This window comes from Alosa sapidissima, chromosome 8 (assembly GCF_018492685.1).
Source record: "Alosa sapidissima isolate fAloSap1 chromosome 8, fAloSap1.pri, whole genome shotgun sequence".
NCBI lineage: Eukaryota > Metazoa > Chordata > Actinopteri > Clupeiformes > Clupeidae > Alosa > Alosa sapidissima.
Window position 1 is genome coordinate 11,930,323 of NC_055964.1, and position 27,500 is coordinate 11,957,822.

At 47.0% G+C, this 27,500-nt stretch overlaps 1 protein-coding gene across 1 annotated transcript in view; it reads left to right on the forward strand.

The window, feature by feature from the left end:
- The window catches only part of fras1 (Fraser extracellular matrix complex subunit 1), a 120,946-nt gene that overhangs the window by 75,187 nt on the left and 18,259 nt on the right, over nt 1-27,500 (forward strand). Inside the window, 19 exon segments of the mRNA XM_042101559.1 lie at nt 6,666-6,986; nt 10,079-10,238; nt 10,764-10,939; nt 12,434-12,550; nt 12,906-13,020; nt 13,203-13,340; nt 13,722-13,754; nt 16,034-16,165; nt 16,626-16,754; nt 17,272-17,519; nt 18,133-18,284; nt 19,645-19,807; nt 19,958-20,090; nt 20,754-20,941; nt 21,689-21,845; nt 23,290-23,553; nt 24,465-24,653; nt 25,024-25,143; nt 26,166-26,345. Of these exon segments, the coding sequence (XP_041957493.1) occupies nt 6,666-6,986; nt 10,079-10,238; nt 10,764-10,939; nt 12,434-12,550; nt 12,906-13,020; nt 13,203-13,340; nt 13,722-13,754; nt 16,034-16,165; nt 16,626-16,754; nt 17,272-17,519; nt 18,133-18,284; nt 19,645-19,807; nt 19,958-20,090; nt 20,754-20,941; nt 21,689-21,845; nt 23,290-23,553; nt 24,465-24,653; nt 25,024-25,143; nt 26,166-26,345 (3,115 nt within the window).

Genomic DNA, 27,500 nt, shown 5'->3' on the forward strand with positions numbered 1-27,500 from the left:
TGCCGGAGAAATTGTTGGTCATGAGAATATCGTATCAGCATCTCGCATGAACAACGCGATTGTGCTTTTCTTAAAATCAATTGAGTTTGCCAATCAGCTGACGGAGAATGGCGTGGTGATAGATGGCGTTTTTACCTCTGTTGCCCCTCTTTCTACGCCTTCCAAGAAAGTCATTTTGTCTAATGTCCCCCCATTCATTTCTGATGAGATTCTAGGACAAACACTGTCGCGCTATGGCAAAGTGGTCTCAACAATTAAAAAAATCCCGATTGCGAGTAAATCTCCGTTGTTGAAACATATAGTGTCCTTCAGGCGTTTCGTGTACATGATCCTTAAGAATAACAATGATGAATTGGACTTGACAATTAATGTGACTGTGGATAACTTTAATTATGTGATTTATGCAACAACTAGCATTATGAAATGTTTTGGTTGTGGACAATCGGGGCATCTCGTGCGCGCGTGTCCTGATAAAAAGGATGACACGAATAATAGTGGAAACAGTGAAAATAGCAATGAGTCTAGGGGTGATGTGGCAGAGGGAACGTCTAAAGAGACCAACAACGAACCTAATGTTAACTTTGGTGCAAATAATGAGGAGGAGGCTGCTGCCTCTGCTAGTGGGCCGGAGAGCCAAACTCCTGATTTAACGTTAAATTCAGTCCAAGGGCACGGGGAAAATCACGATGTTAGATCGGCTGATGGGGAGGATCTTTCCGCACTTTTGGGGGAGACTATCACTGATTCTCAGAACTGTCAGGGGAGCAATGATGATGTCATTAATGGGGAGGTTTCCGTCGCTATGGAAGACATGGAAACCTCCGTGTTGGAGGAGGACAATAATGTGTTTAAAGCACCGTCGAATAAAGGAAAAAGAAAGCGCATTATAAAGAATAAAGGGGGACGCGCTCATATAGAATTGACTGATAATGAGAGTGAAAGTGATCTTTCTGACTGTAGTGTAACCTGCAGCTTGCGACTAAGCGGCTATCGCACTCGCAATTATAGAGTGGAGGATATAAAGAAATTCCTTAAGGACACAAAACATTCTAGGAAGGTCCGGGTAGACGAATTTTTTCCTGACATTGAACAGTTTATGAACAAATCACGAGCATTTATGCGTGATGGTAGCATCACTGATCAAGAAGGATTTCGTCTAAAAAAGATTCTCACAAAACTCAATGTTCTACTGAATGCCAACGATGACAAATGTTAAAAACAATTTCCACTTTGTGTCCTAGGATGGCTGATTGCATATGTCTATATTTATTTTTTTATTTTTTCTTTATAATGATGGGTGAATTTCGTGTTGCTTCTTTAAATGTAAATGGCGCAAGAGAAAAAATTAAGAGGCTCTCTGTGTTTGAAACAATCAGACAGAATAAGTTTGATGTTCTCTTTATGCAAGAAACGCACAGTGATGCGTCTAATGCAGCTGCTTGGGCTCAGGAGTTTGATGGTCTGTCCATACTTAGTCATGGTACTTCTACTAGTGGTGGGGTTGCAGTTCTGTTTTCTAAGTCCTTTATTCCCATCACTTTTGATGTTGATGAAGTTATAGAGGGAAGACTTTTAAAGGTCAGAGCCCAGTTTGAAAATCGTTTTTTTTGTGTTTATTTGCATTTATGCTCCTACACTGGCAACAGATAGAATGCTGTTTTTAAATACTGTTGGAAATGTTATAAAAAATTGCTGTTCAGAGGATATTCTTATCCTTGGAGGAGATTTCAATTGTACTGCACAAAATTTTGACAGAAATCATGTCGAGCCGCACATGCCCTCTCGTAGACGGCTTGTAGAGATTATGAAGTCCAATGATCTTAGTGATATTTGGAGGAACTTTCATGGTGAACAGAAGCAATATACTTGGGCACACTCATATAATAATTGTTTGTCTCTTGCAAGACTTGACAGGTTTTATGGTTTCAAACATCAGCGTAGTCTATTCAGGAAATGTTCAATAATTCCAGTTGGCTTTTCTGACCATAGTTTGGTTTTCTGTTCTTTATTTCTAGAATTTGTAAAACCAAAAAGTGCCTACTGGCACTTTAATACCAATTTGTTGGCTGATGGCCATTTTAGAGAAGTCTTCCTTTTTTTCTGGAAGGAATTTAGAACCACGAAATCCTGTTATAAGTCTTTGCAGCAATGGTGGGATTGTGCCAAGGTACAAATAAAACAACTCTGCCAGGAGTATACAGCCAATGTCACAAGGAACATAACACTCTCAATGAAAAAAATAGAGGAGGAAATAATCGAACTTCAAAATCTGGCAGAACAAACGGGTGATCAGGCACCCACTGAAATTCTTAACTCAAAAAAGAAAACATTGGCTGACTTTTTAGGTTTGAGGGCACAGGGAGCTCTGGTCAGGTCCCGCTTCCAGAGTGTGGAGCTGATGGATGTACCATCAAAATTCTTTTTTAACTTGGAGGTAAAGAATGGACAGAGGAAGTTCATTCATGCTTTGAGGTCTGAAGATGGGAGAATCCTTTCTAATTCTCCAGAAATACGCAATAGAGCAGTACATTTTTATAAGGAGCTTTATAACAGCGAAAATCCACAAGATCAGGCGACTGACAAGGCTTTTCTTTGTGACCTACCTAAGGTATCTGAAGAGGCAAACACAGCCCTTGGAAGGGTGTTGACCCTAGAGGAGCTGGAGAGAGCCCTCCACAGTATGGAGAGTGGCAAAGCACCTGGGGTGGATGGCCTGCCAGTAGACTTTTATAAGTCCTTTTGGCCAGAGTTGGGCACAGATGTGCTTGCTGTTCTGAGAGACAGCATCACCAGAGGGGTGCTGCCACTGAGCTGCCGTAGAGCAGTGCTCACTTTACTGCCAAAAAAGGGAGACCTGACAGATATAAGGTCCTGGAGGCCGGTGTCAGTCCTCTGCTCTGAATACAAACTGCTGTCTAAAGTTTTAGCAAATAGACTTGGGGAGGTTTTGGAGCAGGTAATCCACCCTGACCAGACCTACTGTGTGCCAGGCAGATTGATTCACAACAATGTTTCCTTCATCAGAGATGTCTTCTATATTGGCAAATACTTCAATCTGGATTTTGGTGTGGTTTCAATTGACCAAGAAAAGGCATTTGATAGGGTTGAGCATAATTATTTGTGGAATACCTTGTCAGCCTTTGGTTTCAGCCCCAATTTTATTCGAATGATCAAAGCATTGTATTGTGACATTGAAAGTATTCTCAAGGTTAATGGTGACTTGTGCGCTCCTTTTAAGGTATACAGAGGTGTCCGTCAAGGATGTCCCTTGTCGGGCATGCTGTATAGTCTGGCTATTGAACCTTTCCTTGTAAGGTTGAGGAAGGAGATTGTTGGAGTGAAAATCCCTAACTGTGATGATGTTTTTAAATTGTCAGCTTATGCTGACGATGTGGCTGTCCTTGTTAATGGCCAGAGAGATGTTGACACGCTTTTAAAAATTTGCAATGAATTTAAGGTTGTTTCTTCAGCAAAGGTAAATTGGTCAAAAAGCATAGCCTTGCTGGTTGGGAGTTGGGTGAGTGGCGAACCTGGTCTGCCTGATGGCTTAGTTTGGAATAGGGGTGGTTTTAAATACCTGGGTGTTTTCTTAGGTGATGATGCTTTTTATCAAAAGAATTTTGATGGGGTAATTGAAAAAGTTAAAGGTCGTCTAGAGAAATGGAAATTTCTTTTCAGTATTACTTCGTACAGGGGGCGTGTTCTCATTATTAACAACCTGGTTGCATCCTCTCTTTGGCATCGGCTGGCTTGTGTGGATCCTCCTTCAAACCTGCTACCGAAGATTCAGTCAGTCCTGGTTGATTTTTTCTGGGACAATCTACACTGGGTACCTCAGAGTGTTTTATATCTGCCTAAGGAGGATGGTGGACATGGACTTATTCATCTACAGAGTCGAACTGCTGCCTTCCGTCTGCAGTTTGTACAGCGTCTTCTCACAGGATCACTGGACTCAAGCTGGAAAGCTGCAGCCTGTTGTATTTTACAACTTTTTGAAGGGTTGGGCTTAGATAGGTCTTTGTTCTGGTTTAATCCAAATAGAATGAATTTTAATTTACTTCCTGCATTTTATAAGAATCTGTTCAAAGTCTGGTCTCTGTTTATAATTCAACGCCCACGACAGACAAGCTCATTATTCTGGTTGTTAAAGGAGCCTCTGATTCATGGTTCGGTTCTTGATGTGAGTCAGGACTTGTCCCTGGTACCTACTTCTAAGCTTATCAGCTCTGGAGTTACAACCCTTGGGGATCTAGTAGAGTTTGCTGGTCCTGATATCAGTAATAGCCATACTTTAGCTCAGCACTTAGGTGTGAAGTCCATTAGGATAGTTGATCAGCTACTTGGGAAATGGCGGTCTCTCCTAACTGGGGAGGAGATGCAATTGCTTGGAGATTATTTTGGGGGGGAGTGTAGTCCTGACTGCCATGACCCCTTTCCCAGACTTACTCTACTTCCAGATTTAACAGGTTGCACTGGTTGCTTCTTACTCCCAGATAGTTTAGTTTTCCTGGGTCCTACAGCTGCAACTAGTAAATCATTGTACAAACTGTGTGTTCTCTCCCTAAATAAAAGGTCTCTGGACAAGAGGGTGGATACACCCTGGCGTGAAGTGTTGCAGGTTGAAAATGATGTCAAACCACAATGGCGTGCGTTGTACAAGTCACCATTAACTAAAAAAGCTGGCGATCTACAATGGCGTATTCTGCATGGTGCAATAGCAGTGAATGCTTTTATTTCTGTTTTAAATCTAATGGTTGATCAGGGGTGCCCTTTTTGTTCTGTAAGGGAGACTGTATTCCATGCCTTTATGCACTGCCAGAGGCTCAGACCTCTTTTTGCTGTTTTGATGGCACTTTTCTTTAAGTTTGATGAAAGTTTCTCTTCGGAGATTTTCATTTTTGGTTTTAAATATGTACAAAAGCATCGCTTCAAGTGTCAGCTCCTAAACTTTCTGCTTGGGCAAGCAAAGATGGCGATATATGTTAGTCGTAAAAGGAAAGTTGAGCAGGATGTAGATGTTGATATCCTAATGGTGTTTTCTATTCTTGTAAGGTGTCGTATGTTGATTGATTTTCATTTTTATAAATCTATGAAAATTCTTGATGTTTTTGAGGAAAAATGGTGCTACAACAGCGTGATGTGTATTGTTGAGAATGATAAGCTACAGATTGCACATTACTTTATTTAACTTTCCTAACTTTTACTTTTTGAGTATAGTGTCAAGTTGATCTTGATGTATTTTTAAGATTGTAATAAAGAGTTTTTGAAAATTCAATTCTCTCTCAATTCAATTCAATTCAAGGTAGCTTTATTGGCATGACAAATATTTCTTTACATTGCCAAAGCAGGACATCAAACAATACAATACAGAACATACGATAGATAAGACATTTATACATATAAACGTATAATTTATACATATAAATCTCCCTCTCTCTCTCTCTCTCTCTCTCTCTCTCTCTCTCTCTCTCTCTCTCTCTCTCAGGAACATAGAGGCGTTTTAGTTACCCCCTCCCTACCCCTGCCAGCCCACCAGTAACCCAGCAACCACGCACCCAGCAACCCCCCCACTGTCCATGACCTTATTTACAGCCCCCCTCAGCACGGCGTGATCCGTCACTGTCTCCCTCTCTCTCCCGTCACTCCAGCTGCTAATGAAGGTTCATCCCATGTAATGAAGGGCATTAGAGAGCCCGATAGAGCACACAAATTAGTGTTCTTCATCACACACACGCATGCACACACACACACGGGTACACACACACACACATAAGCTCATGCACACACACACACACACACACACACACACACACACACACACACACACACATACACACACATAAACACACAAGCTCACACACAAACACTCTCACTTCAGACTGAAACATGTCGGTGTGTGTGTGTGTGTGTGTGCCAGGTAGCAAGAGGTTCGTGGGTGGTCTCTCATTGGCGCTGAGAGGAAAGGGCCTTGGTGGGAGGTTATCATGTTTTATTGTGCAGTGTGAGTGTGGTCCGACATGCTTTGCTGGTGGAGTGGCTAATGGAGATCGCTGAGGTTGGTTTAGGGCTTCTCTGTGGTTTGTATAGCTAGTGGAGGATACGACAGATTGCATGTCATGCACTGCAGATATTGCCAAGCTGCCATTCAGTGGCTTCTTTCAGAAAATTAGAGTAGGTGTGATCGAGGGACAGATGGAGAGAGTCTGTGGTAAAGGATCAGAGAGAAGAGGTGAAAAAGAGTGTGATTGAGATGACGAAAGAGTGTAACACTTCTGTCTTCAATGCTGTGTGTATTCTCTCTCTTCTCTCTCTCTCCCTCTCTCTCTCTTTATCTTCTCCCACTCTCTCATCTCTCTCTCTCTCTCTCTCTCTCTCTCTCTCTCTCTCTCTCTCTCTCTCTCTCTCTCTCTCCGCTCTCTCACTCTGTCAGTTCAATTCATTGGAATTATGTATTGCCAAAGCATTTTTGATTTTACTGGTAGTTGTTATACTGTATATGAAAATCCGACTCTCTTTCACTCTCTTTCTCTTGTGGAAGAGGTGAAAAAAGAAAGACATGCAGATGAAAAAGATAGGGATAGAGATGAAAATACAGTATAACTCTCTCTCTTTTTCTCCCTCCCTCCCTCTCTCTGTGTCCCTCTCTCTCTCTTTCTCTCGTGTAGCCTCCAGTGGTGCTGACCAATCGGCCTCTGGTGGTGGACGCCGGCCAGTCGGCGGTGGTCTCACGGTCGGCGCTGCAGGTGGACGACCCGGACAACCCTCAGGACGTGCTGCTGATGGTGCTGGAGGCGCCTCGCCACGGGCGACTTGCACGTCTCCACGGCGACCGGGCGCTGGCGCAGTTCAAGCTGGAGGAGCTGTGGCGGGAACAGGTGCAGTATGTGCACGACGGCTCCGACACCCCCGGCGACAGCCTCCTGCTGCAGGTCAACGATGGCCACAGCTACCGGAACCTTCTCTTCCACATCCAGATCAACCAGAAGGTATGGTTTTAGGGGGTTGACCTGTGCTTACTGTTATTTTCTTATTGTTCCACCCATAAATCTTTGCTTCATATAGCTCACACACACTCCAGGATGCCATTGGCAGCTTTATGGAAAGATTTACTCTGCTGAATACATTTAAAGACAGCTTTCAATATGTTAGCACATGCATAATGCCTCCTCTCTCTCTACTTGCTCAGCTTCATTTTGCAGCATATCTCAGCAGCTGTGTGTGTGTGTGTGTGTGTGTGTGTGTGTGTGTGTGTGTTAGTGTGTGTGTGTGTGGGCTGCCTGCCTGCCCCTGCACACCCCTGCGATGGTGTCTAGACTGATAGCTCACTGTTTGTTGGGCCACACTCCAGATCTCACCCCCAAATCCACCACTCTCTCCCTCCTCCCCATCCCTCTCTTCATACCTCTCTCTCTCTCTCTCTCTCTCTCTCTCTCTCTCTCTCTCTCTCTCTCTCTCTCTCTCTCTCTCTCTCTCTCTCTCTCTCTCTCTCTCTCTTCCCTCTCTGCCACCATCCCTCCTTGGCACCCACATCTCCCTTTAAAGAAATCAGACAAGCCTCTCTGGACACGGACAGGGGCTCTAGGGCCCCCATGCAAAACAGTGCTTGACCGATGGCCCCTGGCCGGTGCAACACATGAGCTGTGCCCGGTCTCTCCCCTCTCTCATCTTAGCCCAGAGGATCGATAAGGAGAGGAGGGATGCCCTCCCCACAGAGAAAGGGGCCGCCACGCACAATGCCGATACGATTTTCCTCCCACACAAAGAAGCACTTCATTTCACCCGTTCGTTTGCAGGTCCCTGCTTCAAGAATTCTGGGTGTTTAGCCAATTCATGCGGGTTTAATTGACAAATACACGGAGTAGCGATTCGGTGAATGGAGGAGGAATTTTGTTTTTTGACAACTGGCCAGAGCCAGTTCGGCTCTCTGGCACACCGACTCTCTCTCTCCCCGTCCAGCCCATCCTGGCACTCCAGCCGACAGGGGCAGTCTGATGCCAGGGCCAGGAAATAAAAGGTGCCGAGAGATGGACAAGGGGCCATGATAGTCCTCACAATGAGGGCGCATTCATCAATAGGCTGAGTGATCATGGGGCTGGATTGGGTGCAAGGGCCGAGTTGTGTCCTTCAGGGCCCTTGGGTGGGAAATGGGGGCACACTTGTCACAGTTGTTCTCTGGGAGTGAAGAGAGGGGAAAAGTGGGGAGCGGTGACAAAGCACAACCTGGCCTTCTGTTTCGCCTGCTTTTGTGGCTTATTTTTCCACGTCTGTGTGTGTGTGTGTGTGTGTGTGTGTGTGTGTGTGTGTGTGTGTGTGTGTGTGTGTGGGTGCTGGGTTTCACACCCTGATTCGGCTTGGTGAAGTGAAGCTGACAGTTTCACTGGCTGGCAGTGCCCATTAATCCTCAGTTTGGATGGCACAGCCCAACCGGCCAACCAGCCAGTGTGTTCCAGCTCCTGGGCCTTTGATGTGGAGACTTATGTGGGAGAGGGAGGGGGGGGGGGGGGGGGGGCTGCAGAAACCCATGGATCAGGCCTGGCTCTGGGCTCGGGACTCTGGTGTTGGCATGGCTGTGCTCCTCCGCTGCCCTTTGGAGAGGCCGAGCAGGACGAGGATGAATGGACTCTCCATGCTTGTGCTGATGCTTCACACTGGCACGGCTGGTGGATGAGCCTGGGCCGAAGTTTTGGACATGCGATTTTAATGATCAAGTTTCTTTCTTTCTTTCTTTCTTTCTTTCTTTCTGTCCTCCTGATAGTGTTTATTCTGTTTATTCATACCATTCCCTCTTGTTTTACATCTTTCTTTACATCTTCTCTTGCTTTACATCTTCTTCCCTCTTCTTTTAGTCATATTCCTGTTCCTTTCTTCCTCCACTAGTTCTACAACCAGGCAGTAATTTGTATTGAAGTTTGCAAAGGGATGGCTTTGTCTGGATGTCGGCATTTTTATCGCCATAGTTACAAAATCTAGTGTACTGGTAATTCCCTCTGCTAAATTGCTCCCGTTTTACTGATCTTTTTCCTCCAGTTTTATCCTCCCTTCATCTTCACTTCCTTTGCATCCTCTACGAGGTTTGCCACTGGAAATGCATTTAGTCTTGTCCTCGCTTCAACCTTTACACACAGTGTAAAAGCTACAAGATGGCATCACATCATCCAATATGTTTTTTAATGAATCCGCTCCTACGGGTTTTGGGGGAGAAAATGTTTTTGGCCGGCCTGTCTGCTCATAAGGGCTTCATTTTGAAGTCTGCGTGTGGAGCGAAGATTGGTCTGGGCTCTGTGGGATAGGAGCTGGACCGAGGCCAGGGCGGTCCCCACCGAGAGTAGGAGATCTCATCCGCACAGCGCAGTGCAGCGCAGCACACACATCCTTCAGAGTCCTTGATCATTATCTTAGTGAGACTATACTGAGTTATGAGTCGACTGACGCTGAATCTATCTCTCGCTCTTTCAGCCCCTCTCTCTCTCTCTCTCTCTCTCTCTCTCTTTCTCTTTCTCTTTCTCTCTCTCTCTCTCTCTCTCTCTCTCTCTCCTCTCATTCAGGTAAAAACAGAGGAATGGCTTATCTGAACACCCTCAGCAGAAAAAAAAAACTTTCGAATTTCATCAGCTGATATATTCTGTGCACGTCATCTTGGGCCTGTCTGACAATACGGCATCTCTCTCTCCCTGTGTGTGTGTCTGTGTGTGTGTGTGTGTGTGTGTGTGTTTTGTTTGCCTGCCTGAGAATAAGACATATCTCTTCACGGGTGGCAAATCTTCCTCGGCCCATCTTCAGACATGCACTTTTTCTGAGGTCACGCTGTTCTGAAGGATGATGGAGCTGTGGGGTGTTTGTTGTGACAATGAGCCATGCATGATGATAATCACGCCTGGGCTGTCTAATTAGTGGCAAGGAACTTCTGTAGTAGTGATAAAAACGTGTGTGTCTGCCTTGGTGTGTGTGTGTGTTTGTTTGTGTGAGGGTGGGAAGTTCATGTCCTTATGCTGACCTAAGAGTCCAAGATAGGCATTTACACACTCCCTCTCTCTCCTTTCCTCTTCCTGTGTGTGTGTGTGTGTGCGCGTGTGCATAGAACGCCAACACCCCTCACATGCTGTCCCTGCCCGTGACCTGGGTGAGAGAGGGGGGGATGGTGCAGCTCTCTAAGAAGTACCTGCGGGCCGAGTACAAGGGCTCCAGCGACACAGAGATCCTCTACACCATCAGCGGCCCCGAGAACGCGCCCAAATACGGTAGGAGCATCACGGCCAGGCAGCCAGCCGGAACCGGAACGGCCGAGAGATCTATCATATCTGTCAACTAGCAGGCAGATAGAGTTTTAGTCGTGGGCTTTTCTCTGGGCTCCCTGCAGCACCATCTCTCTCTTTCTCCAGCTTTCTTTCACTGTCTTTCTCTGTTGGCCAGTGTCCACTCTCGTCATCCAACTTACTGATGGCAATTGATTTTGCTTAGTCTCTCCCACATAGAGCATTCTTAAATTGGAATCACACACACACACACACACACACACTCTAACACTCCACGTCTAAGAACCATTCTCTCTGTGTATGGATGCCAAAGTACCTCTAGTAGGAGTTGAGTTTTTAGTGTGGAATACTATTCTTGTTCCTTGAAATACACACACACACACCCCACACACACACACCTGACCCCTTCTTCCTTCTGTGTGTGTGTGTGTGTGTGTGTGGTGTGTGTGTGTGTGTGTGTGTGTGTGTGTGTGTGTGTGTGTGTGTGTGTGTGTGTGTGTGTGTGTGTAGGTGAGGTTCTCCTGGTGCCCCTGCCGGCGGATGGCCCGGTGGCCGCCTGGCACTCGCTCCCCGAGGGCACGGACTCCACTCCCACCACCTCCTTCACCCAGCAGGACGTCAATGAGGGCATTGTGTGGTACCGCCACCTGGGCGCCAGCACACACAGGGACACCTTTCACTTCCAGGTGAGCCTGCGGGGGGGACAGGTGGGCGCGAGAGGGAGGGGGACCCACCGCCTGGGTTTCAAGACACGCGACGGACGTGTGCTGCTCGCACGCACACACAAACACGCGTACGCACACACACACACACACACACACACACAAACAAACACAAATGCATACAACCACACTTATTTATTCACATTGTTATTCACACATGCATATGCATACACAGACAGACACACACACACACACACGTATATGTGCATGTTTGCATTGCCTTATTTATTCATATTTTCCTGTATACATGCATGTGCTGACACACACACACACACACATACACACACACACACATTGACTCACAATCAGGCAGACACATACATACAGTACATACGTATTGGGTTTATTGGGTCTTACACTCATATGTAAACACATACATACACCCACTCTCAGGCACACAGGCATATACAAACATGTACATGACATGACATGACACACATTTCACACATTTACACAACATATTCAATGCTTACTTCATTGTCAGTTTTAATCATGTCATTGCAGTGCTCTGGCTAAACTGTGCACCCATTTGGACATCATACTGGCATATATACCCTTGATACAGTTTGATACGCATGGTCCATTTCAGATGGCCCAATTCATTTTTGGCCCATTTTGCAGTATTGGTCTTCATACTGTACAGCCTCAAAATGAAGTTAAAAGTCACTAAGCCTTCTAATCCTGGATTAAATCCTTGAGTCCCTGAGTTCCTCCTTGAGCACTCATTCCCCCCTGGTTGTGATTGTTCATGAGTGGAAGACCCAGCCCTAATATTCATTATCAGATCAGCATGGCAGCACTCAGCATGGCCCCCACCACCACCGCCACGTTCACTTGGCAGCAGACCCAGAGCTGCACTGTAATTGCATCGGCAGATTCTGATAAAGACTGCGGGCTTGTCTCATCATCATCTTCCCAAAAGTTCCCCCGACTAACAGGCACAGGCTGTTGTTGGCGTGCCAGGAGGCGACGGTTCTGATCTGCCGTGCCCCGGTCGGGAAGGGGAGGGGAGGGGAGATGAGGGGAGGGGAGGGGAGATGAGGGGAGGGAAGGGGAGGGGAGGGGAGATGAGGGGAGGGGAGGGGAGGAGGGTAAAGGTGGCAGAGTTGTACAAGACAAGTGTTGGCACAGTGCAACGTGGCTCTCTTTGCCACAAAGTGATTTATGTGTTTTCACACTGAGCGGCTCGTCGAGAAATTAATTATTGTTTGTCCGCTCGCTTCCTGCAGAGTCGAAATTGAGTGCGTGCGTGCGTGCGTGCGTGCGTGCGTGCGTGCGTGCGTGCGTGCGTGCGTGCGTGCGTGTGCGTGCGTGCGTGCGTGTGTGTGTTTCTGTGGGAACAGATAAGGTCTTTCATTATCATTTTTTCAGATCTTCTGATATGAGGGGTGTTTTATCAGCCGTAAGTGTGATTGAGGCTGCTGAGTTCTGAGTTCTGTGTTCTGTCGTGGTTCCCAGGTGTCCAGTGAAGCCCATCCAGACACCCTCAGTGATGCTCAGACCTTCACCATCGGAGTCGTGCCTCAGACACCTGGCATGCCCCAGCTCTCACCTGGAGCCGACCTACAGGTCATGGTAAGGCTCAGTCAGTATGAACCAACATTCTGGTAATTTCTGGCATCCGTTTTGCTGTTTGTTCCTGTCTACTTTTATGTTTACTGTGTTATATAGGTTATATCTAGTTTAAAAAAAGAAAAAAAACAATCAGAGCATGCGTTAAAGAGATGTCCAGAGGGAATGATGAAAAGCAAAAAAGAAGTGACACACTAGAGGGAAAACAATGAGTTGAAGACAGCCCTTTTTTTGTCTTTAATCGACTGTGCACACTACTGTGTAATCTCAAGGCAGCTTGCCAGTTGTACCTGCGTGTTTTCATCCCTTTGTATTTGTTTGTGTTTGTGTGTGTGTGTGTGTACGCACACGTGTGCAGGCTCAGGAGGATCGTGTGACGGTGATAACCCCCACCGTGCTGTCCTTTGTGGACTCAGAGACGCTGAGCGATAAGCTTATCTACAACATCACCAAGCCCCTCGCCCCCAGCCACGGTAACACAACCCCTCCACCCCAACCCCCCCCCCCCCTTTATAAATACCGGCCCCCTGTGGGACCCCACCAGCCTGATGCATAAACACTGTACATTGAGGGCTTGAGTTTCCTTTGTGTAGCGCTAGCGTGTACTGTACAGGAAACGTGATCGGCTGCGCTAACCGCTAGTCGTCCTCCTCAGGCGTTGTGGAGCACAGGGACCGGCCCTACAGCCCCGTGCGCTTCTTCACGCAAGCCGACGTGGACGCTGGGAGGATCCTCTACCGGCCACCCGCGGCCCCCACCCACCTCCAGGAGCTCTACCAGTACTCCTTCACTGGTGAGATGTCCGCCTGTTCTTAAGCGTCTTATTCCATGGGGACCTGCAAAACGAGCATCCTACGTCAATACATACGCCCTAATCGCCTGCAAATCAATGTGCTTTTTTATTGTCATCATAGTAAGTTTCACGCATAGTTCTCATAGCTCTACAAACTGAAAATCAAGGTTGATTGATTGATTGATTGATTAATTGATTGATTTTTATTGGGTGCATGTTTCCATCCCCCTGCTCTAACCTTATGTCTCAAAACCAGACGAACAGTGGGACAGAAATCCACATCTTCCCGGCGTTAGTCCGGCTCTGGCTCCGAGTGTTCCAGGAACCCTTTAGCATTCCTTATGTAACGTTCTCCCCTCCCCTCCCCCCTCTCCCCTCTAGGTCTTCCTGAGTCGGTGAGCCTCCATTTCACAGGTATATTACCTCTGCAGCTCCGTGAGCCTCTCCTGTGGCCTCCTGCCTCTCGCTCGCCGCACAGATTGTTTCATACCATGCCGTCCCACAATGCACTGCTCTTTCTCACCCTCTTTTTAAAAACTCCATCTTCACAGTCTCTCTCTTTCTCTCACTAGTTCATGCACTCGCTCTCCCCATTTGTCTCTCTTTTACTCTTTTTTTCCCTCCCTTTCTGTTCTACACACAAACGCCACACACACACACACACTCACACTTCTCTCTCTCTTTCTATCTCTCTCTCCCTCTCTCTCTCTCTCTCTCTCTCTCTCTCTCTTTCTCTCTCTATCTCTCTCTCTCTCTCTTTCTTTCTCTCTCTCTCTCTCAAACACACACACACACATACACACACAATATCTAATCCCGCTCTCCTCATCTCTCCTCTGCTCCATCACGCCATCCTGCGCCTGTTATTTATGGCCCAATCCGAGGGCCGATATGATTCCCCCCACCCCCCACCGCCTTGGTGAGCTCCGACGCTGGCCGCAGCTGTAATGGGACACTCTATATCCTCCCCACTGGAAGGATGCGGCCATGGATCATCCTGGACCGCAGCTATGAATCACAGGCCCACCATACCCTCATATGCGCTGTCATATTCAGCTTCGCCAGGCAACTCCTCCCACTCTCTAAAGAAAGTTTCAGCCAAGGAGCCCTCTGTGTCCCAAGCTGACTTCCATGCATGTTTCTTTTGAATAGCCTCTCTTTAGAACAACAAATATGTAAATATCAACGATAAAAGGGGTACAATATTCACAGGGTTCTATTCCATTATTTATCAAAATGTAATGTTTATTCTCAAATAGATGTAAGGCATTTTTATTGAGCCATTATTTAATGATATAAAAGGTTGTTCATTCTCAAATAGATTCAAGCATTTTAATTATTGCCTTGCAATGGCCAAGAGAAGAAAAAACGAGGCCTGTGTGTGTGTGTTTGTGTGTGTGCGTGCGTGTGTGTGTGCGTATGTGTGTGAATGTGTAAGTGATTCCGTTCTCCCTGGCATATGGTACACGTTCTCCTGTCGTGCAGGAGGGAATAGCTTCTGCTTGCGTAGCGCGTGTGCGTATGTGTGTGTGTGTAGGTTAGGCCTGCCGTCTATGACAGCATGTAATGATACTGCACAGGCCCCTTGCCTTTGATCTCCATCTCGGACCCCCGGATGCTAAATTTAACCCCAGCTGCTGCTGCTGCTGCTGCTGTTGCTAGTGGAGCTGGAAGCGGGAAGACGGAGTCCCGTCTGTCGCTGGAGCTCTCTCAGTAACTCTCGGAGCGCCGGCATTCCGGAGTGTTCTCTCGTTTTCCCGGAGATTCCCCAGGATACGTATCCCCCAACGCAGATCCCCATCAATGATGCATAACGCTGAGCTTTAGATAAACACGTAGGGCCCCCATGCCATGCCCTTACATGGTCCAACAGAGAGAGACAGAGAGAGACAGAGAGAGACAGAGAGAGACAGAGAGAGAGAGAGAGAGAGATAGAGAGAACACAGAGAAGGATAGTTCCTTTTAATCTATCCATCTACTACTCCCACGTCTCTGTTTCTGTCCTCTTGTTCACTCACTCACTGCTCTCTCTCTCTCTCTCTCTCTCTCTCTCTCTATCTTTCTCTCATTTCTTACATACATCCAACTCTCTGCCCCATCTTCTCTTCTTCCCTGGGGTGTGTCTGTTTTCATCAACAGCGATGGCCCCATCTGAGATGGTTTCTGTGGGAGAAGTTCTGTTTTTATTTCTCTCTCTCTTCTCTCATGAAAACATCCATGTCAGTCACCACAGATCTTTATAAAGCCTTTATAAAGCCTCTCTCAGCTTGGAAGCCATGTGATCTTCTCTCTTGTCGCCAGTGAAAGATATCTTTAATGTGCCTATTTATAGACTTTCTTTTGACAGTTTCCTTTCACTATCCATTAGGGTGACTGTTTTTCATCACTGTTTTTTTTTTTCATCAGCATGTTTCATGTTGGATGTTTGATATTAATTAGTTCAGCCTAGAGTTTACTTTCATCACTTTTCTCTTTAATGTGTGAAAGCTCTGTGTATAATATTTGAATATACCTTGTTTCTCTTTGTTAGTGCTTCAGTAATTGTGTATAGCATAGGAATGGCAGTATAAGAGCATACTGTATGTGTTCAGATGTATGGGGCTGTGAGTCCATGTATAAGCAGAGCGTATGTGACAGTGTGTGTCTGAGAATGTACTAGTGAGTGGCCCTGAATTGTGGAACTGTGTGTTTAGTGTCTGATGGGGAGCACACCACCCCTGAGATGGACTTTGCCATCCTGCTCGTGGCCAACCACCAGCAGCCGCCCGTCTTCCAGATCCTGGACCCCGTGCTGGAGGTCACCCTGGGAGGCAGAGCACCAGTCGGTACGAGATCCACTGAACTACCACACACACACACACACACACACACACACACACACACACACAAGCACACATGCTCTCATTCCACACATTTACTTGTTGCCCGAGGGAAATGGTGTTATACTATCAAGGGATTTAACAGTATGGAACTGAAGCTTTTAGAAGATATGAGGGGTGAAGCGTGTTCTGCCCATGTATATTATGGTCTATTTTTCCCCTCAGGATGGTTATGTTAATGGAAACATTACTGGGTGTGTTTGTAATGGCATAAAGTTGAAAGATCCTGAGTCCTGGCTGAAATAGAACATGAACGCTCTGTGGATGATAATATTGTCAGGGGGTACACGCAAGAAGATTGTAGAGATGATATATAATGTATTGCATGGGTGTCTGTGTACTGTGTACTGATGTGTGTGTGTCTGGCTGTTTCTGTGTGTGTCTGCATGTGTGTGTGTGTGTGCAGGAGGACAGCAGCTGGCGGTTACGGATGCGGACACGGCTCCGGATGAGCTGGAGTTTGAGCTGGTGGAGCCCCCAGTGCACGGCACCCTCCTCAGGGTGGACTTCACCTCTCAGACACCCATGAACACCGGTGAGAAACGCACACCAACCGTGCTCCACTGTCATCAGAGAGACAAACATCAACATACAATGTCATCAATACACAGTAAACTATAGGCACACTTAATTAATTTAGCTGTGAGAGTGAAAAAGGGATATAGATTTAAGCAATAACTCCCAAGAGGCTATTAGTTCCAGTGATTTTTAGAACAGCAAAGGGGCATTGTTAGGCACGACGGTCAACACGAAGGGTTGCATTGACTTACAACAGCATCGAACACGGTTTAGCCAATCATAATCGAGGACCGGATAAAAACTAAATACACACTCAGCTACAGTGTGTGGTGATAGCATACTACATGATGTGCCATGATAGAAAATACTTGACAAATGGCTTGATTATGTAATGTCAAAAAGGATGTGGCATGGTGTAGTGTGACATGATGTGGCATCATGAGAGATGATATGACAGACATATGACATGATATGACAAGCTTGGCGTGAGATGCTGCTGACACGGTGAGGTGTGTAATTGGTCTTTTGTGCAGGTGACACCTTCACCTTCAGCGACATCACCCGCAACGTCCTGCAGTACGAGCACACGGGCCGGACGGCCGAGGACGACGCCATGACCTTCTCAGTGACTGACGGCATCTCCATGGCGACGGCCACCGTGCTGGTGTCGGTGTCGGCGGTGGGTGGCGATGGGCCAAGGAGGGATCCCAACGCTCAACTGGCCATGGAGGTGTCGGAGAAGAGCAGCACGGTCATCACACGCTCCCACCTGGCCTATAAGGTGAGGAGCGGCGACAGACAGTGGACAGTCCATGGAGTCAGGAAATACTTAAAAAACGAGTCTGCACACTTCTCGAGTCTTCTTTCGTGTGTTTTCATGACAAAATAAAACACAAGAAAGAAAAGAATCGAGAAGTCTCGAGACTCCTTTTTGAAGTCGTTTTTGACAGATTTTTATTCTACACCTGGGGTGTGCACAATGACCTCTTCTAACTGTCAGACCGAGTCAGACCATCATACCAGAGAGTCATGGCAATGTTGAAAGAGAATGAGAAAAAAACATGTGAAAAGTGGTGCACGGTCTACAGGCAGACTGTGGAGAAATTTGACAATATCAACTTATACTGTAGGCGTCTGTGATGGATGATGTTTTTTATTTTCTCATACTTTTGAAATATATATTTTTAAAGGGCACTATAACTCACTGAGACCACATAAATATTAATTGACATATGAAAGTTATTGCAGTTTTCTACCTGGGGTTCAGCATATGTTCAAGTGTTTTTCTATCATCATAATGCTGTATTATTCTGTAGTGTTGATCCATGTGGTTTTTCGAAGCATTGCAATATTTGATTCTCACTGTTTCATCTGTGTCGTTGCGCCGTTTCCAGGACGATAGCTCCCCGGACGAGAAGATCCGTATCCAGCTGGTGTCGGTACCCATGTACGGCATCCTCACCCGCAGCAGTGCGGCGTCCGACCCCGAGGAGCTGAGCGAGTACTCCTCCTTCACCATGGAGGACGTCAACCGCCGTCGCATACGGTGAGAGCAGAGCCACTGGCCACTGGGAGATATGGTCATTAAGCTTCACTTCGCTATTCCATCCAGGCTACTGGCCACTGGGAGATATGGTCATTAAGCTTCACTTCGCTATTCCATCCAGGCTACTGGCCACTGGGAGATATGGTTATTAAGATTCACTTCGCTATTCCATCCAGGCTACTAGCCACTGGGAGATATGGTTATTAAGCTTCACTTCGCTATTCCACCCAGGCTACTGGTTGGGTCACGTTGAAGTAAAAAAGCTTTACACTGAAAATATTGCACTCTTTGAATGATAACTCAAGCCAGCAGTATTTGCCATAAATGAGTTTCTTGACGAACACAGCACATTAAAAAAAATATCGTAACGGCATATATTACTTTTTTTGCTCTAAAGCCGGACACAACCCATTACTGTAAACATAAAAACTCTCATTCTTTTAATTATTGATAATATTTTCGCCACTCGCTGATTTTATTACATTCCCATGTGAAGTCAATTGAGAGCGAGTCTGACCGACTCCGGGTTAACCGACTCATTCCCATAAAGCGCGGTTGATTTGCTTTAAGCCCATCAGGCTGAATGATAGCGGCGCAGCCTCTGTGGCGTCATTGACAACATGAGCAGTTAGCCTGGGCCAAGGGCTCATTTCATAACGCAGGCTTTGCATCAACACTGCATCTCCCGCGGCTTAATCTTTCCTCGCATACACAGAGGATGATCTAACAGAGATGTATTATGTATGCCGTTTACTGAAGATTGTTTAAGTGCTGCTGTTTGTGGTTGTGTGTGTGTGTGTGTGTGTGTGTGTGTGTGTGTGTGTGTGTGTGTGTGTGTGTGTTGTAGAGTACTCAAATCTTAATTTGAGTAAGTGCCTCAGCGGACTTATAATTGATGTACTCAGCATTAGGAGAGAGTTATGTGAGGGAAGCTAATGTGCATTTGTGTACTGTGTGTTTTTTCTCTTCCTTTTCTTTCATTTGTTTGTTTGTTTGTGTGTTTGTTGTGTTCTTCCATCTCATTCCTCTCCAATGACTCCCTCTACTCTCTCTTCTTCTATCTCCTGCTTGCTTTCTCTTTCCACCATTCTAAAAATCCTTCCACCTTTTCATCTCTGTTTCTCTCTCACTTCTCATTCTCTATTTCAATGACTGTCCCCTTCTATTCTCCATCTCCTCCTTCTTTATCCCTTGATCTATCTCTCTCTTCATCCCTTGCTCTATCTCTCTTTATCCTTTGCTCTATCTCTCTCTTTATCCCTCCCTTTCTCTCTCTCTCTCTCTCTCTCTCTCTCTCTCTCTCTCTCTCTCTCTTTCTGTCTCTCTTTCTAACTCCATCTCATCTCTTTGATCTCCACAGCTACATCACGTCCTTTGAGACAGGGAATCAGCCCGTCACTGACATCTTCCATTTCATCGTGTACGACGGCGAAAACAATCGCCTTGACAACCAGATGTGCACCATCACCATCACATCAGTGCAGAGGCAGCCGCCCGTGGTCACCGTGCATAGCGGCATCAAGGTGACACAAGCACAACGTGACACGAAACCAGCAAACAAATAAAATCAGAACACTGCAAACAAGCTCAGCTTCCCAACTCTCGTCACTCCTTTCCAGCCAGGGGTGGGCAAAAAACAATTTTTTGTTTCTTCTGTGTGACCTTCCCTTTAGGTCCAGGAAGGGGGCAGGGTCCAGCTGTCGGCCAATCACATCATCGCCTCTGACCCGGACACGCCCAAGAAGGACCTCCTGGTGTGGCTGGTCAGTCCCCCGAAGTACGGCTTCATTGAGAACACAAAGAGAGGTATGGCACCATTATCCACTTATCACACAAGCAGTAGCTCATTCTACACTGCATCTCCCATCTCCTAGTGCACTATATTGATTTGAGGCGGTTACATGACCTTGGGCAAGACAGATTTCCTCTACGTGTGTGTGTGTTTGTGTGTATTTGTGTGTGTGTGTGTGTAGTTCAGTGTGTATGTTTGTGTGTGTGTGTGTCTGTGTGTGTGAGTGTGTCTGTGAAGCTGTGTTTGTGTGTGTATGGGTGTGTGTAGTCCAGAGTGTATGTTTGTGTGTGTGTGTGTGTGTGTGTGTGTGTGTGTGTGTGTGTGCGTGCGTGCGTGCGTGCGTGCGTGCGTGCCGAGGCAGATAAGATAAGATCCGTCTCTCTGCAGGTGTCTCCTCACTCTGTGGTCAGTGTAACTGCACTGACCCTACTACTCTGGTAAACTCTTACCAGGTGCCTGTCATTAAGCAATCAGTGACCTCACCACCCTCTCTCAGAGTGCTGCTGGCCAGCTGCCAGGAATAACTCTTTTAAAAGTACCATGAAAGAAAGCACACTGTCAGGAGGTTCAAAAAAGATTTTGCAAATCACAGCTCTCATCTTCAGTTAGATGAAAGATGTAGCGTTGGCTGATGCCATGGTTGACTGTTCTGATCTCTGGTTCTTCTCACCTGTCAGCGGGAGCGTCCGGCGGTGCCCAGGTCATCAGCTCCGAAGTGCCCTTCTCCATAGAGGACCTGAACGCAGACCACATCTTCTACGTGCAGAACGTGCGGCAGGCCAACGTCCACCAGGACATCTTCAGCTTCTACATCAGCGACGGCTCCAGCCAGACCGAGGCCTTTGTCGTCAACATCGACATCCAGGTGTGTGTGTGTGCGTGTGTGTGTGTGTGTGTGTGTGTGTGTGTGTGTGTGTGTGTGCGTGTGTGTGTGTGTGTGTGTGTGCGTGTGTGTGGAGGGCAAATTGACTGACCAGTTTGCAAGTGATGAGCTGTATATGGGCCTGTGTGTGTGTGTGTGTGTGTGTGTGTGTATGTATGTCAGTGTGTCAGTATTCTAAGATACCTTTGTTTTGCCGAATTCTGAAGGCAGCGTACTTGCATCACGTAACATGTCTTCAAACACAGATTCTTTAGAACATCACTGCTTCAATTCCCACTGATTAAGTCAACTGTCAGTATTGTGGTAGCATCATTATGTTGCCATCATGCTAGGCTGTCTGCTAGGCTGTCTGAAACAAAGTTCCAAGTTGCTACCTTGATGCCTGCTATGGCAAGTGACTCGTTAGACAGTTAAAGGCATCAGCGATGCAGCTTGCAGCTGCTTTCCGTTTCGGACAGACCCTGTGTGCTTCTTGTTTGCTTATTTCCATTTGCTTATTTGGCGTGCCTAACTCAGGGGCTTGAATGCAAAAAAAAACTATAGTGCCTCTGATGACAGCTTAGTGAAAAATGAATCAGGCGGCAGTGGCGCTCTGAATTTAATTACTTGTCTATTATTGACTTATTGGTCGAGTGCTCTCACTGTCGCCTGGGTAATTGAGTGGTGAGTATAGACTCCCCATGCTGAATGCATCCTATTGAGGCTCTGTGTTTCATATTGTCTGTTTAGCAAAGTAAGGAGGACAAAGTTCCCGTGGTGTCGGTGAACAGCATCCAGGTTGAGGAGAACTCAGGCGTGGTTATCACCAACTCCTCCCTGCACGTGCTGGACCTGGACACCCCTGAGAATGAGATCATCCTCACCATCACCAAAAAGCCTACTTATGGTAAGGGCCTTCACCCCGTTCACTTTTGGCTTCCATCTCTGCCCCCCCCCCCCCCCCCCTGTTTATTTCTCTCACACACACACACTCACTCACTCACTCATTTTCTCACCTTCTTCCTATGTGACACCCCAACCTCTCTCTCCCTCTTTTTTTGCTTCTCTCTTATACACACACACACACACACACACACACACACACACACACATACACACTCACACTTATTTTCTGACTTTTTGACTTTCTCTCTCTCTCTCCCTCATGCTTGCTTGCACTCACTGCCTTTTCCCCTGTCTTTCACTTGTCATAGACAGACCCCCCCCCCCCCCCCATACCTCTCCCTCTCCGTCTCCTCCCATCATTCTCTCTTTTCTTCCTCCACTCCAGTCTGTCCATCTCCATCCCTCGCTCCCTCCTTCCCTCCCCTCTCGTGCTCCATGGCGTGGTCGTTGACAGTCCATCAGTCAGGAGTGTTCAGCTCAGCCTGCGCTGGCGGTGGCGGTAGCAGCAGTAGGCACTCAGGCCTTGAGTCGGCTTCCCATCTCCCTCTGACTGATGGCTCTGTCACCACGGCCCCTCACCATTTAGCAGGCATCTGCCCCCTTATAAGCCTCATCGTCGAGTCTGTGAAAAAAAATGTGTGTGTGTGTGTGTGTGTGTGTGAGGTTATGTGTGTGTGTGTGTGTGAGAATGAGAGAGAGTTTGTGTGTGTGTGTGTGTGTGTGTGTGTGTGTGTGAGAGAGAGAGAGAAAGAGAGAGAGTTTGTGTGTGTGTGTGTGTGTGTGTGTGTGTGTGTGTGTGTGTGTGTGCGTGTGTGCGCATATGTGTGTGTGTGTGTGTGTATGTGCATGCGTATATATATGTGTGTGGTGGTTTTGGTGGGCGGGGGAGTGGGGGGTATGCGTGGCCGAAACAGCCGCATCACTCTGGTGCTTTATGATGGGGTGACAGGCGGGCTTTAAGGGCCAAGGGCTTCGCAGTTCGCGGAGGCTTTATCATTAGCGGCCAGCTGAGGGATGGACCTGGGTGCGTGACAGACGAGCAATGGGCCGCAGCGGGCTGGGAGGAGGACCGGGGACGGCAGGCAGAGCGCAGCCCGGTCCGTTACTCGGCCAGGAAATGACCCTGTCAGCTGGACGTGGGTCGGTCCGCATGGAGTCGGCTTTATTGAAAATTGTGTTTGGGGGCAGATATGTGGATGTGTCTGACTTTATAGGCTTTGTGTTTACTGCTTGGACTCCTTTGTGTGTGTGTGTGTGTGTGTGTGTGTATGTGTGTCAAACTGGCCAGGTGGTGGGATGTGTGTTTGCCTGTGTGTATGCATTTTCATACAGTATGTGTGTGTAGGTGTGTGTGTCTCTGTCAAACTACAGTACTTGCAGGTGATGGTCTGGCACCTGGCCATGTCAGCATGTCATTATTTTCTCCTCTGTATTTTTACATAAAGGTAAGCTGCGACGACGCCAGTTCTACTCTCAGCCCCTGGACAGCGGCCGTGTGCTGAGTCAGGGTTCCACCTTCACCTACCAGGACGTGCTGGACGAGCTGCTGGTCTACACTCCCGACGGCCTGGGCCTGCGCACCGACGAGGTGCGCTTCTCTGTCACCGACGGCGTGAACACGGAGTCCGGCCGCCTGGAGTTCAACATGGACGTACAGAAGGGCGAGACGCCCCGGGTGACCATTAACCGGGGCCTGCAGATTGCAGCAGGTGAGGGTTACACCTGCACAGGCTTTGGAACATACAGTACAGATACACTCTGCCCCTTTTCTCTGTATGTTAAGACATATTGTCAAAATATACTGTCTCTATTTCTCTGTACATTTTAAAACAATCTAAGCAAGAAAACTCCAAACAAATAACATTTTTATTTAAACATGACTAGCATTTGGTGGTGAATTGCAGAGCCACGCACACATTAGCCACTCAACTGAAAAAGGGTTCACCATGACATAGCTACAGCATGACCTAGCTCCTACGCAGAACCATTAAAAGGCCATAGGATATGTTTGGAAACACCACTGTGGTCTGCACTAAGTAAAGTATTGTCCACATCTGCAGTATGTACAAAGCTTGTTGAGTCAGACAGACAGATGTCCTCTATATCCTGTCTTTCTACTCACTCGGAGTCAGACAGACAGATGTCCTCTATATCCTGTCTTTCTACTCACTCGGCTGCTTCTCCTCCATGTGCCGTCACCTGTATGTGTTAGGCTGTCTATCTCAATCTCTGAGCCTCACTCAAGATTCGTTATTTTGGTTACACTTTACTTGACATTATCGACATAAGAGTGACATGACACTGTCATGAACGTGTCATAAACAAGTCATAAACGTTTATGACATGATGCTTCTGTTATTAAGTGACATTCGGTTTTTGTCAGAACAAGTTAGCGTTAGGGTTAGAGGTTAGGGTTAGGGTTCATGTGTTCATGACAGTGTCATGTCACTGTTATGTCGATACTGTCAAGTAAAGTGTTACCGTTATTTTAATATTTAATTGTACAATAAAATATCAACTATAAACTATCGAAAGCCCTGAGGTTATACTTGTGTAATGCACACTGGTTTTCATCCTGAAAGTCAAGTAGGAAGATATACTGTCATCTCTCTCTCTCCAGGTGCCTCTTCAAAAATCACCGAGCAGCATCTGAAGGGCACGGATGTGGACTCGGACAACGTGAAGCTGCGCTTTACCCTCACCAAAGACCCCACCGTGGGCAAACTCCAGCTGGCCAAGGCCAGGAGCAAGGCCCTGCTGTCTGCCCGCGGAGCCGTCAAAAGTTTCACCCAAGAGGACATCAACAAAGGTAGAGCACTACCACATGGGACGCTCCACACACACACACACACACACACACGCACACACACACACAGACACACAATCACACACAGACACACACACACAGTCTGGGCTTCAGCTTTCAGAGATGAAACCCACCTCTGTTCCCTGCTGTTTGCTGTATTCTCATGGCTCATGGCATAATCTCTGAAAATGACATGAATTTACCCTTCAAATTTGCAAATAGAAACAAAACCAGAAGTAATAAATAAATAAATAAATGAATGAATACATCAATTATTCCTTTAAAGGAGATGCCTTTTGACACCTCTCTCTCTCTCTCTCTCTCTCTCTCTCTCTCTCTCTCTCTCTCTGACTCTCTCTTTCCTGTCTTGAAGGTTTTGTGGAGTACATCCACGAGAAGGGCGAGGGTGGAGGCAGCTTCTCCTTCAAGTTTAACCTACAGGACCCAGAGGGCAACAAGCTGATTGACCAGTCCTTCTTCATCAGTGTGTTAGGTAGGTACCAGGGGATCTGGGCTGCATCCTCCACCCGTCAGTCGCTTCAGTCAATCAGTCAGTCAGTCACATCACACTGGGCTTGGATGAGACAGAGCCACAGGGTTCTTCATGCAGTGGAGGGAAGGAGGGAGGGAAGGAGGGAGGGAGGGGTGCTACAAGAACTAAACACTAAGGCCATCGCACATATTGCTCATTCAATAGCCCTGGACATTACCCACCCACTTAACCGCTACTTCTCACCCCTACCCTCTGGCAGGAGGTTTAGTAGCATAAGGTGCAATAAAGCCCGCTTCAGCAGAAGCCTAATCCCCCTAGGAATCCAAACACTCAACAACACAAAGACCCACAGATAAATATATGCAGTGCAAAAAAATGTATGTTTTTCCCATGAAACCCCCAATAATTTATGTAAAGGTCTGTGTCAATTGCCTGTGATGTATGTAAGGTGTATGTCAGTATGTCATTCCTATGTCTGTGTTCATGTACTGTATGTGCATCTCTGTGCCTGTGACTATGAAGGATGAAAAGCTGTATGGAAAATGTGAAAAAGAATTTCCCCAAGTGGACAACAAATAAACTAACTAACTAACTAACTATAGATTTACTGTCCACATCAAAACGAGGTGCCATGATTTTGTCTTACAGAAATCCATTCGTTTGGATTAAGTCTGGGATGTCTCTATGTTTGTTTTATGAGGCATTTTGGCTTGGCCTGCTCGTTTTTGTATTATTATTATTATTAATATTATTCTGACAACCTGTGAATTCAGAAAATTAGTTTATATTAAATTGATTTATTTTAAGTTGTGTTTAAAATATTTTGATCTGTGTTTTCTGGCAAGACATTTATATTTTAATTGGTGAATTGAGCTGTTGTTATTGAACAAAGTTCCACCCAATTACTCTGTGAAACCATTTTTTCTCTCTCATCTCTCCCTCTCTCTCTTTCACTTTCACGTCTCTCTGTCACTCCATCTGTCGTTCTTTCCCTCTTGTCGGTCCTCTCGCCCACTCCCCAGAGGATCGCCTTCCACCCTCGGTGACCGTGAACAAGGGTCTGGTGCTGGACGAGAACTCGGTGAAGAAGCTGACCACACAGCAGCTGTCTGCCTCCGACCAGGACAGCGAGCCGAGTGAGCTCATCTACCGCCTGACCAAACAGCCACAGCTGGGACACCTGGAGCACGTCACCTCTCCCGGTACCTGCCTGTATTATCTCTCTCTCTCTCTCCCTCTCTCTCTCTCTCTCTCTCTCTCTCTCTCTCTCTCTCCTCTCTCTCTCCCTCTCTGTCCTCCACTGCCTCTACCTCTTCCTGTGGTTTTGCATCTGTCCACCCCCACTCCACAGTGACCCATTACCCACGCTGTTGTGGAAGAAAACAGCTGCTCAGCAGTGTACTTTTAGAGCACCCTACTCTTGCGTCCCTCTAAGGTGCCGGGCGGATGATTGTAGCCGATTAGCTGTGTAAAGCTGTTTGTTGCAAGAGTTGAGATTAGCTATTCTGATGAGCTTGGTTACTTCCAATAGCTTCCACATCTGTAGCTCGATGTTTAAACTAGCCTTTCCATTCATCTGGTAATGTATCTCTTTCATACTGTGAATTGTAATTCCTTGTACTTGACACCTCACTAAATCTGACTCTGTGTTTTGCAATACTTACCTGTCCGATTTGCCAACCTCCTTAAGCTCCACCTGCCCATCCTGGTCTCTCTTCCTCTGCATGCGAAGGAGGCCCCTCCAGATAAGAGCCAGCTCCGCTCCAGATCTGGCCCAGCTAAAGCTCTGGTGTTCCCTACTGTAGACACGGCCACAAGCAGAGATAGCAGAGCCTTTTTGTGTAAATGAGTGGTTTCGCCTGCTGAGATTAGGGCTGGTACAAGCGCTCTCTCTCTCTCTCTCTCTCTCTCTCTCTCTCTCTGCCTCATTGCCCATGCAGCTGAGAGTATGCTAGGAAGGCAGGCCTACACGGCTCACAGATAACAGCCGAGGAGTGCAGTTAGTTAGCTGTGTGCGAGGGTGTAGAGTGGAGCCGAGTGCGTGTCTTTAAGCCTGCCTCGCTCCCCCGACAGCGAGCTGCCACTCACCCTGCCCCAAATCCGCGGGGGCTCGACCGGGAGCGACACGGCGTGAGACGTGATCTCCTCCCCTCGCCTTTGACGCTCACCGCGGCCTAACACTTCCTGCCTCCCTCCCATCTGCCTCGCCTCTCAACACCAGCCTCTTCTTAATGAATTCTGAATTTGCGCGCGGGGAAGGAGTTGGGGAGCAGCGTCTTGTCACTGTTACTGTTTGACATGTTCTCTATTCTTCTTTCCATATGAATTTCCTCTTCTGTCCGTTCTGCTTTCCTCTG